This window comes from Pararge aegeria, chromosome 11 (genome assembly GCF_905163445.1).
Source record: "Pararge aegeria chromosome 11, ilParAegt1.1, whole genome shotgun sequence".
Taxonomy (NCBI): domain Eukaryota; kingdom Metazoa; phylum Arthropoda; class Insecta; order Lepidoptera; family Nymphalidae; genus Pararge; species Pararge aegeria.
The window spans coordinates 237267-249990 of record NC_053190.1 but is presented as its reverse complement, the minus strand read 5'-3'; the positions used below and the strand labels follow the sequence as shown (position 1 = coordinate 249990).

At 38.6% G+C, this 12724-nt stretch overlaps 1 protein-coding gene across 2 annotated transcripts; it reads left to right on the top strand.

The window, feature by feature from the left end:
• The first annotated feature begins 774 nt into the window (after positions 1–774).
• LOC120627765 (myosin-2 essential light chain) lies at positions 775–6220 on the top strand. 2 transcript variants are annotated; one of them, XM_039895792.1, is made up of 5 exons: positions 775–867; positions 945–972; positions 1388–1569; positions 4378–4524; positions 5872–6220. In XM_039895792.1, exons 1-5 carry the CDS (start codon positions 865–867, stop codon positions 5953–5955), a joined length of 444 nt encoding a protein of 147 aa, XP_039751726.1. In that variant the 5' UTR covers positions 775–864; the 3' UTR covers positions 5956–6220. The 2 variants fall into 2 exon arrangements, with proteins under 2 accessions (XP_039751726.1, XP_039751725.1); XM_039895791.1 differs by lacking the exons at positions 775–867; positions 945–972 and adding an exon at positions 1044–1316.
• The last annotated feature ends 6504 nt before the right edge of the window (positions 6221–12724 follow it).

Sequence of the window (12724 nt, the reverse complement as noted above, 5' to 3'; positions counted from 1 at the left end):
TAATGACTAGTTAAACATTGAAATGTCCCAATATCGAATAAATATTATCTTTACTTCGTTCATAATGTTAAATTATTATATTTTGGATGTCAAGGTCGGTCTCAACGGTTAGTTAGGTGTGGTGGCGTTAGTTTTGTGTGGACACAATTATAACTTAACTCATTGATTTAATATTAGCATCATTATTACCATTACAGGCCGAGGGAACGAGTTAAAAAAGGCTGCATGCCGGGAATCTATCTTGGTCCCAAGTTTTATCTCTATCTGAGTTCAGAAGAGATCACTCTTCTGAACTCAGATAGAGATAAAACTATTGAATTAAAAGCTACTACAGTAGATGTTTCATCTGTGGTTATCAATTAATCTGTGGTAATTGTTAAAAAAAAAAAAAAGATCGAGTTTGAGGTGAGACAGAGGAAATTATAATAATTTAACTCATTGATTTCATTTAATATGTTGCTATCGTAACACTTTACTAATATCATCAACATTATTAATACCGGCCAACCACCGGGAAAGGAATAAAGAGCAACTAACTTTCAAAGTCAAAGATCGTCGTGCCAGGGATCTAACTTGGTACAAACGAAACGAAGGATGAAAGCGAATATTTCATATTATTAGTATCTAAATTATTTTAAATATATAATAATATAGTTTTTTTTTCTATAAGACATCAGCCATGTATACCAGCCACGAGCCAGCCACCTACTTCCAGTGCAGCCAGTGTAGGTGTCTAAATTTTAGCAACATTGACAGTTGACTTGCGTTTGACAGTTGACACTTGACATTGACAGTTACCATTAGCTGGTAGACAAAACCTAAATTAATTATTTTTATTGTTTTTGTAAAAGAATTTATTCCAAAATGGTAAAATAATTTAAAACTAACTTTTATTTTTGAATGTATTCAATAAATAACCATTAACCGTTATAATTTGCTTGCAGGCTGGCTATTCCGAAGACCAATTAGCGGGTGAGTCATTTCAAAGAATCTTGTTTTAGTCATTAGTCTATTGTTCCCTCAGTAAATTACGTTTTATCTCGATGGTGTGGGCAATGCCGCCAGAAGCAGTATCGGCTGCCACTCAGCGGGCAAGCGGGCGCGTCGCACAGTGCCCTGTGACTCATGTCAATCAGCGATCTCACTGCAAGCGTCGACTTTTGCAAGCGCCCTAGTTTCCTTATATGGTTTGTATTTTAAACATTTGCGTGGAGGTCGCCCGCCGCCGCGCGACACGCAGTGCACCAAGCGACGCTGTCCGCGCGACATGTTCTCGTACGAACCGCCCGCCAAGCTCAAGCTCACCTCCGTGGAAGGTACTGACAGGCTCCTAGCTGGCTGCTCCGCCGGTGGCAGTGGCAGTAACACTAGAGGGCTTGTGTTTCAGAGTTCCAGGAGGCATTCCAGCTGTTCGACTCGCGTGGCGATGGCAAAATACACGTGGCGCAGATCGGGGACGCCCTGCGCGCGCTGGGGCAAAACCCTACTGAGTCGGATGTCAAGAAGTGCACACTTCACCTGAAGCCTGATGAGAGGATCTCTTTTGAAGTGTTCCTGCCGATATACCAGGTACAGTAAACATTGCCATCATCATCATCATAAACCTGAACAACCTTCAACAGCAGCTGGGCTCACAGAAAAGCTTAGACTCACCTTACTGCTACAATACTTGGGTTGGTGGCCATAATTAACAAACTTAATTAATATGTAGGTGTTGTCCAATCACTTTTGCACTACCTATTTCAATCTATTGGTGGGCATAGATACCACAACTTTGTGAAACTTCAAATTATATGTACAGCCTTAATATATCCAAGAGGGTTGCAATCCTAATCCTAACATAATATATATTATAAGAGAGTAACATAGGTCTCTTTTATTCCTAGAAAAACATAAAATTCCCACAGGTAGTTTACAGGAAAATTCCTTTCGTTACTCCAACTATCGAAGGACAATAGTTGGTGTTTATCTCCAAACAAAGAAACATAATTACTTTATTAAATATAAAACAATAAATTCTCAAGTGACATTTAAGATAATTGACTATTTGCTTGAAAAATAGTTCCCCTTCACCACTTCTTTATGAAACAAAATAATAAGGATGTTCTTAATAAAGTAGTTTACTCAAAGCCTAGATATTGTTGCTTAGCACTTCTAAAGGTGTGCTTCTAACTTGGGCAATCAAATGTGGCATGTTATCAATGTCCTATACATGTCTTAGCAGTTAATGGAAGGATATTTTGCTACTTTAGAAACTTTAAGGAGGGTTAACTTCGCCCTACATCAATCAATAGTCCCCTGTTGTTTAATGTTTATTTATTTATTTATTTATATTCTTATTCTAACACTATCCTTACAGAATACTTAACCCTAATGCGATAGTGTAGCTTTTTGTTGTGGGATTGTGCAGCAAAAACCGACTTGATACAGCTGGAAAGAGCCCAACAGTCAGTGCTTAAAACAATGCTGAATAAGCCTTACACATACCCCTCCACCCAACCGTACCAAAATAGCAATGTCCTGACTGTGCGTCAATTATATATTTCTTCTAGCTAGCTTCCAAAGTACACAAATCAGTAATAACATCAAGAGATTACAGGAGCTTGCTTAACAGTGCGTCCTTAAGATCCCCTGTCCTAAAGTTAATAGTTGTTTTGCCAAACATTTCGGTCATAGTCTCATTTTTCTATAATAAGATAGTTCACTTGTGTAAAATAAGAAAATGTTCTGTTGAAGAAGTCAAATCTAAAATAACCTCTTGGCTCATATCCTTAACGTATGAGTAACTGATAAGTTCCTTGCACATAAAGCTTAAGGTTTTTATAAATAAAAATAGTAGCTATGTGAATCAGATAACAAATAGTGTATCATTACCTATTTTATTTTATTGTGAAAAAACTTACGATGACCGAGAGAAAAGTAAACGAATTGTAAACTTGAATAGGCACCCACAATACAGGCTTGCCTAGTGTGGGGACAACAGAAATATATATAATACGAGCTGTTGCCCGCGACTTCGTCTGCGTTTGATTTGTTTTTTGATGTGGCATTCAATTTAGGTGTAGTTCTAAAAAAATTTAAAGTATTCAGTATCTCTCTATCTCCAACCACATTCATCAGCACAAAGTTTGGGCAAAATTAAATATATATTATAACCACTATAGTACAAAATAATTATTTAAATTGGTTATAATTTGTCAGAGTTATGGTGTAAAATCGTCAAACACTTTCATCACCTCTCCCAAAGGAACCAAGCTTAATGTCAGGATAAAAAGTATCCTATATTACTTCTAACTTCTAACACTTCCAAGAATATGTGTACAAAGTTTCATGAGGATTGGTTAAGTAGTTTTTGCGTGAAAGCGTAACAAACAAACTTACATTGACATTTATTATATTAGTAGGGATTATAAATGTGTAAGTGTAGATGTTTGTTACTCCATTACGCAAAAACGGATTTGGAAGAAATTTGGCATACATGTAGTCTTTGACATGGAAAAGAACATAGCTACCTTTTAACCCGATTCCTTAAGTAGTTCCTGAGGGAAACTTTAAAATTGTTTACGAGCTAAGCCGCGGGCAGAGAGCTTTGAAATGTTGTATGCATGCCACCAACTGTACAAAAGAAATGGAAAAGGACTTACTATACCGATCTCTCAAATTGTTCCCGTGGTAGGATTAAAAATTTTTAACGAGCTAAGCTTTAGATCCAATTCTGAAGTCCACGCAGACGAAGTCGCTGGTAGAAGCTAGTTGTTAGTAAACGTTTTTTTTAATTTTCATTTCATTTTTATTTATACACAAGCTCATTAAATAGTGCACTGTTCTGCATTCATGGACAACCATGTTCTGTGTTCACGGTCGACCATGAATACACAAGGTACTGATGTCTTATTCCTACTGACAAATTTTATCAAATTACCATGCAAGCAAAGCCACAAGGGTACAAGCTAATCGATATTATACACAAGAACTTCCAACTGTATAGAGTTGTTTGTTTAAGCAAATGAATCACACTTGCTTTAGCTGTATGCTTGAAAGTTTATTTGTTTATGTATAACGTATTTTGTTAAAAATAAACAAATAAAGACTACAATTATATGAATTAAATAAAATTAAAAATATTATTATTCTCGACTACTAATTATTCTACTTACAAGAACATAAATGTTTATTACCATTATGCACAAGAAAAGCCACAAGAATATCAGTATCATTAGACTTGTGAATCTTTGTGATTATTGCCCCCAAATGTTTAGGATTTACATTAGGGATTACATCCTCGTACTTATAAACAAATATCTAAGTAATTCTATTATATATCAAAACATTGCTAGTGGGATGAAAATAACATTACTGGTTAATGATTTGTTGCAGGCGATATCGAAGGCCCGCAGCGGAGACACGGCCAACGACTTCATTGAAGGGTTGCGACACTTTGACAAGGACGGCAACGGCTTCATCTCCTCGGCCGAGCTACGCCACCTGCTGTCCACCCTGGGGGAGAAACTCAGTGATGACGAGGTACTCTACTACGATAGGGAATATTTATCTATTTGTTATATTATTATGCAACGTGTAGCAGAATTACGAAATAATATTGAATGATGCATAAGTATATTTCAAAAGGAATCACTCATAAAAAATTAAATCAAAAGAGACATTTTGATTTTTCCATACCAACGAAATAAAAACATTATAAGTGTTTACTTGTGATAACCCTATTGAAGATAAAAGGCCGACACTTGCATAGTACCTACGCTACGCGACGTGTACCCAATAAAGTAACAGGAGTCACATGTTTTTAATTGTGCATGTGATGTTAGGACTTTATCTTATTTCTTTCAGTAAAAACGATGGCAGGTTTACTCAAAAACTATTAGGTTCTCGGTTGCACAGATAAGTCTCAGAGCCAGTACATAATGTACTTCTAAAGTGAAGTATTATTTCGCATTTCATCTACATGTTGTATACATAGTGATTTATTAATTCCCGGATATCGACAGACCCTCTCATCTATCCGACCTACCGTAACTCTAAGCAATATTCAAAATAATTGCAGTTTGCTACAGCAGACGTAAAAAGATAAAGTTAGTAAATTAAAAGCGAATTATACTTTACTAATAATTTAAAATAATTCCCAATAGATTTGTTACCATATCTGTGCAATGGTTTTTTCTTTATGATGTTCATGTTACCACCATGTTAGCACCTTTTTAATGCCTTACTTAAGTTAATTGCAGATAATTGCAATTAAAGTACAAAAAATGGGGAGTAAAGCACTAACATCTGCTTTGAGCTATTGGGCATGCAATAAATGTGTGGAATAGGCAAATACCTATACTTTGTCTAATTTGGGATGATAATTTTGACAGCTCACAGAAGTAAATTATTAAGAATAATTCGATTATTAACGATTGCAATGCGGTATGGTCAGATTATAATTTATGATACAAAATATTTGATATATCATTCCTTTTTTGATTAAATTATTCGCATATATGCTACACGACTGGCAATATGCATGTGTAATAATTTCTCATTATTTTTAAACTAAAATAATAAGTAAACTTTAAAATTTACAAAATAGCTTAATATGTTTAAATAATTGTGTTACTTGAATGCTCAATTTATTTGATTGCAAAAGCGATTTTTGATTGAGTGGCATGCGCTAAGTGCGTGCCCGGCAATGCAGTACGACAATATCTGTATTATATTTTACCGGAAAAAATCGAAGCTCGACGGGCGTGTATAAATTTGAATTTATACACGCCCGGGCGTGAAAAAATTGTCATCCTAAATTAGACAAAGCATAGTACCGTATTCCAAGAAGCACCCGGCCTAGTACAAGTACAAGCGGCGCGCCCGCAGGTGGAGCAGCTGCTGCAGGGGCAGGAGGACTCGCAGGGCAACATCAACTACGAGAACTTCGTGCACCTCATCATGCAGGGCTAGCCGCGCGCGCCGACTAGCATTCACGAACCGAGCACCCGTCGGAGGGAACTGTGGTGCACATAGTTGTAAGGGTATTAAGTGTAACAAACGATTCTCTAAAATTTCCATTTTTTATTATTATTATTCTAATTATTAAAATATAAGTGCATATTCCAGAGTTTAACATATTTTTAAGAAGTCTTAATATAGTCAATTAGTTGTATGTATATGTATTGTACAAAGACATGTTATCGATGACTTGAAATAAACATGGATGTAATGGTGAGCCCTTTTTATTTGCACACGGCGCCGGAGAGTGGCGAGCGCGAGGCGTTTTGCACGAAATTAATTCTATGTAATACTAATTTAGTAAAAGCACATACCCAGATTTAGCGTCGAAGATGTCACAACGCTCGGCAGCTTCTTAGTTATAGGGGATTTGATCAATTATTCCGGGATATTGGTGTGCCTTGTGAACATCTTACTATGTCACTGATAATCCACAAATCGATTAAATGATATCTGTAACACCCATCTCGTAATTCAACATTATGAGAACAATCATAGCCGTCTCTGTTATCTAAATACCTTTTCCAGGTAAAATCTATTAATAACTTAAATCTATTAATAACTTAAATCTATTAATATAATTCCATCTTAAAATAATTAATGAATTTTTACTAACCTTATCACTTAAAAAAAATCACACAAACGTTTATAAGTTACCGTATTTTACCGAAGATAAACAATAATGGCGTTTTATTCACCGTTTAAGCAAGTGATATTTAAATTGCTTAAAACGCACATAACTTAGAAAAGTTAGATGGGCTTGCTTGGATTCGAACTCAGCGCTCCGAAAGTTAAGTTGAAGTCCTAACCCTTGAGCTATCACCGGTTCTAAATAGAATTATGGCAGTTAAAAACAACAAACCAAGCAAATAAATAATGTTTGAATAGTCAAAGTAATTTGATTTTCCAATTCCGTAATGCAATTTATAAGCGCTGCTTCCAGAGATTACCCACACAATCATAGAAATAACTTGGACAATTCGTGTTAATGCAAGCGATCGATTTTATCATTACACGACTCACACATTTAACAAAGATATACATTTGTTTTTCGTGCTTATTTCATACAGAGAGAGAGAGAGAGAGATTTACTCTGCAATGGTATATAAATAATATTTCTTCGTAGCTAATATGAGATTCAAATTATATTGTAAGTTTTTAAATATTTTTAGCAGGTTACGAATGCGGTTAAGAACTAAAATGAGTATTAAGCAGTACTGGTTTGCAAACACAAGCCAGTCGTGTACGGGCTGGGGAGACGGCTCTTCTTACTGAAGAGTTGTTGAAGTTCTGCCAAGAATACAGTCAAATATCTGAGCCACTTTGTCGCGGGGGACCTTGGGGATCAGGGGTGCGATGCGATGGGCACTGGGAGTACGTTGTAACATGTTGACCCGCAGTTTCGCCCGCTGTAGTTAATAAGTCAAGATAACGTTCTGCAAGGCCTACTGTCAAAATCTTCACTCGGGAGCCCTGTTGTGATGAAACACCTTATGTATATAGTTGACCATCGGGTTGCTGTAGGGCTTGTCGCGGTTTTTGTCAACGTCCGGCATGGTATCTCAGGAACGAGCGTAGGACTTTTATGCCACTCAGAGAGATAAGACGTCTTCTCCGCTGGCAGAGTATTCTGGTAAGGTTGATTCACCGATACTTAGGCACTTCACTAAAGTGCTCCTCCAGCAATAGCGTCTTTGGCAGACATCAGAATTAATTATAGATTGAATTTTTAATTTTTTTAATTTGTATTCCATTTTATTAATTATGAATTTCATTTTAACTAACAATTGTATTAAATTGTGCAAAAATTCTAAATTATATTGAATGTTGTTGTAGAGTGCCAATTTGCTCTAAACAAATAAATAATAATTATTATTTTAATCACATATTATTATTATCAATTAAAGCTTATTATTGAAGCGATGATAGCCTAGTGGGTAAGCCTTCGGCTTTCCTTTCGTGGAGACCGAGTTCGAGCCGCGGCACGCACCACTGACTTAACGTAATTTAAATATCAATTGCTTTAAACGGTGAAGGAAAACATCGTGAGGAAACCTGCGAGGCTGAGAGTTCTCCATAATGCTGTCAACGGTATGTGAAGTGTACCTACCGATCCGCACTTTCCGTGTCCTGTAGTGGGCCGGTAAATAATTATTAGAATCACTGTATTACACTTATTCTGTTGACTTACGAGAAGCACGAGAGACCTACTTTTCTTTTAATGTTCCAGGCAGTGCTACCATTATTTTTGGACTTGTAACTTTTATCACACTATCTTCTTCTGTAATGCGTGAATATTTATTGTAAACACTTTTTTCGAAGATTACTACGTTCACAACGTTTTTCGGAAGATATCGTATGGCAATGACCTAAGACATCCTTTTTACGTACACTGAATTACATGAAAATCTGTCATTCTTAAATTCATTTTCATTTGTCTATGTGCTATACGCTGGTGCTATATTATGAAAACGTTTAATATATTGTATATTGTTAGTGCTCTTAATAGATAAATAAATTCTTGCGTTGATCTTTTTAGAATTTAAACTTGTTTCGTATTTTGCGATCGTTTTTCTTATTCTTTTTCTATTCTAGTCTTGATGCCAGTGTCAATCTTGTTAGTTTGGTTTTCACTAACTTCGTGTGAATCAAGGTCAGCTGATGTAACAGCTGATGTTTCTTTGATTAATTCCTTTGGCGTAGAGTTGTCTTTATCGACTGTAGTTGTACTCGTAGGCAGTAAATCAAGTTCTTCCGCTTAGATTAGGGGGATACGATATTTGTGTGTTCTTTGGAGTAACTGGGGGTTACGCCGGCATTTAATATTATTTGAAACATTTTGATTTGCTTTTATTGTCTACCATCCGTTTCCTTACATTTAAGTTTCACCTTAGGTAATAACTATTGGTAATCGGTTGATTTACTATGTCTAGGAATCTTCTTAGAATAGGCGCTACCTAAGCATTGGCTTATTCGTCACTAGTGCAGAGGGGCATTAATCTACTAAATGCTTATAAGAATTGTTACTTTTGCGGCTCCAGTGTATTGTCTGGAGCCTCGGTTACACAGTGACGCCATTGCGCTCAAGCAAGCGTCAGGCCACTGGCTCTACAATGCGGCGTGCACACGCTCAGTTGTAGAGCACATCGCGGAGACAAACGTTTTCTGCGGAGCACTATTTTTAGTTTGAGGATCTGGTGGTATAGCTATCTTATGAAATTCGAAGAGTTTCCCCGATTTCTCTCTGATGTTGCCATTATTAGACATGGACTTGACTGAAATGGCACTTTTTTTTTCCAAATCGCTTTATAAATGCGGAGCGAAGAGGTGACAAACATACACTTGAATTGTGAGCCTCCGTTTTCGAAGGCGGATAAAACGGAGTGACATCACTAAGGTCATTCGCGATAAAACGGGCGTCGCGCCGAGGGAGCGGCCGGGCGCGCGGCGGCCAGTGCTGGACCGCCGCGCGCGTCGACTGCACGCTCTCCCGCGGACTGCTGACATGGGCGCGCGTGCGCTGTGGGCGGCGATCGCGTGCGCGGCGCTGGTGGCGGGCGCGCCGCCGGACGCGGCGCGGCTGCGCGCCGGCGTGGGCGGCCACGCCGTGCTGGACTGCCACCTGGACTTCCCCTTCGGCATCGAGATACCCTACCACCTGCAATGGGACAAGGACGTGAGTACTGCGCGCCGCCGACTCTCCCCGCGAGTACTCATGTCGAAAGAACGTGCTAAAGATTTTATTCACCGTTAGATATCGTGTCTTAAACGCGAACCGGCGCAAGCCTGGCTTCCAGTCTGTACCTGCGCCCTATCCGTATCCAGCAGGCCAGCAACAGGCGAAGCTTAAATACCAAAATGGATATAAACTTTAAGGACTTTTTCATCATTTTGGGGTAGTGTTTTGAAAAACTGAATAACGTGATTCTCATTTTAACTACAAGCCTAAATAGCAAGCTTCATAGACTAGTTTTTAAGTTACGTAACTTAAAAAATGTCTTTTACAAACGATGCTCATTAGGTATTGGTAGAATTACCCAGTTTCCGGTCGGCCAATCGTGACAAAGGAGGCACAAGCCTTTTAGTCACAGATGAAAGAAGATTAGTCCGGCAGGATCCGACTCGCACACAAACTTGGAGTCAGGAAATGAAATTTTCAGTAGCCTTGACCCTGGATCCTTTGGGGTGGATATGTCAGGTAACAAGTCAGAACCCTGTCTTCTGGATTAAGGACGGCAGCAACTCCAAATAACACTTTAACTGGCCAAAATCTGTACATTGAAAATATTTTGATTTTTTTTTGAATTGCACTTTATAATCGATACTCAAGCCAAAACTGTTTTCTTTTAGTTTTGTCTGTCTGTCTGTCCGTCCATCCGTCTGTTTGTCTGTCCGACTGGCTGTCTGTCTGTTTTTTGGCCTCGCATTACGCTAAAACTACTAAATAAATTCATATGAAACGAAGCATGATTTGTGTTCATAATAAGTACTACGAGGAGGCAGGCCAAAGGAGACTTTTTATCCGTAAATTTAGCACAATTCTCTTAGGGTAGGGGATGCAAGTGTTTGGCGATTCTACACCATAACTCCGTCAAATGTTAACTGATTTTAATAATTATTTTTGCACTGGAATTTACGCAGATCTTAACTTATAATAGGTACCTTACCTATTAACAGTTCTAAGACATGAAGTGTTGCCACTTATTTTTGCTATTCAACACTAAAACTGATGAGGCATTACTAAAATTTTTATTTGAATTTTATAAACGCAATTACATTTTTTTTCGGTTAACCTTCCACATGCGAGTCAACTAACAATGCGGTTTTGACTCTTCCTTCAAAGTTTTCTATTTTTATAAGTGTGTAGAGACTTGCGAATGTCCAATTCTTCAAAAGTTGGGCATCCAGCCATTTATTGACTAGGGTCTAGGGTCTAGGTTGCTTTCCAGTAAGTATACCGGCCACACATTGTTATATAGGTCATTTGTGATTGAGAATTAAAAGAATAATAGGTACGTTGTAACTGGAGCAGGTCCGACGGGCTGGATGTTTACGTGACTGAAGATTCCAAACAGACGGCTGAAGCTCCAAGAGCAACAATAGATAACGTGTAAGTTCGTGTTATTCACGCAAAGCTCAATCGTTTGTTGCATTACTTTGAACAACCGATACTTACTATCTGCAACATTTTTATCCGTTAGGTAGCTTATTCACCCGTAGTATATGCGGGTGAAACCGCAGGGCGCAATTAGTATTGTATGCATTTTTAGTCCCAGGTTGAAATTAAATGATCCATACAATTAAATGGAATTTAATGCGTGGTGAACTGCGGCCGTGACGGGTCTCCTCCTACCCTGAAGTGGGTTGATATGCAGCCGACGTTAGCACGGAGTAACAGTTCATTACTTAATGCATTTTAAGTACAGTGAGAGTACACCTAGTAGGTACCTACACAGAAATTAAAACCAAAAAAAAATCTTTTTTGGTCTGTTTTTGCCAGGACAGTAACATATATCAATGATTTGTTCCGTCTAATTAACGAAATGGCTGGACCGATTATGACGAAACTTGCACAATACGGTAATTGATGATTACACAGAGAACCACGTACGCTACCTTATATTGAGGATTACCTTAATAAACGACTACCGTATGGCGACCCCTTGTTTTTCAAGTTTAGACTTAAAGTGTCTGCTATAAAAAATCTAAAGAGGTGACTGGGTGAGACGGGGGAGGAGGAAAACAGCTAGTAAGTGTTAAGTGTTATAGTGTCAAACTATTTAAACTATTTTTATTTAAAACTAGATAACCAAGAGATCAGCCATGTTTTGAAGTGACAATCGGCATACGAAACTACTTTGGATATACACCGAGCCACTTTGTTTAATTAAATTTGTTCCTATATAACCGAAGAGAATTAAACAACTAAAAAGAATAGGTCGACCCATTTTCGTGTTTTTATTCTGGGGAAGTTATCGAAGTTTAGAAGTGTATTAGTTGCTAGGTCAAGTGGTCAAAAACGGCTTTTTCTTTAAAAAAAAGTCCGTTTCTTCGTTCTTATTTGGATCGAGCACTCAGTTGCTGCTTGGCAGACACTGGCAGGGCGTGGCGTGGCGTGCTGCCACCGCTGACCAGGCTGCCAGTGGTGGGCGATGGGGCAAACTTGGTCTGCATAATTTGCCGAGTCTGCTCAGCCTCGCTGACAGGGCGCGGAGGGTCTGACTCCGCTGTGGCGCTGCTCTTCCAGCCACCGCAGCGCGCCACAAATAGCCGAAGGCTGCTCACTCGCTCACCGCAGCGGTGTCATTACAATCTACAAGTAGCCGGCCCTCGCGGGATGCAATTACACCTCGCCGTACACGCCGGCCGCTGTTGTTTGCATTGAAGCGACGCATCGGCGGCGGTGCGTGCTGCGTACATAATGGGCCCGCGAAGGCCGCCGTGTGACACGCCCTGGCGATGCAGATTACGCACCGCTGTCAACATGTACTACCTTTTGTGACACTATCATCCGGGATCAATCCAAGTCGTAATCTATATAAGTTACGTGGGTAGGTCATATAGCTGTCCGAGATTATTTATAGGTTGTAAACCGAGCGTATTATGCCTAGAAGAATATGATAATTCTAAGCATAGTATCGTAGATTTGAAAGAACGTATACCCAGCGACCTCTTATCCAAACTGAAAACAGATCTGCTGGTTGTTAACAGCGTTTCTATG

Coding starts and splice junctions, on each gene's coding strand:
- LOC120627765 (XM_039895791.1), top strand. CDS start 1,268: ATGTTCTCGTACGAACCGCCCGCCAAGCTCAAGCTCACCTCCGTGGAA. Junction 1,570..4,377: donor TGTTCCTGCCGATATACCAG/GTACAGTAAACA, acceptor GATTTGTTGCAG/GCGATATCGAAGGCCCGCAG. Junction 4,525..5,871: donor AGAAACTCAGTGATGACGAG/GTACTCTACTAC, acceptor GCGCGCCCGCAG/GTGGAGCAGCTGCTGCAGGG.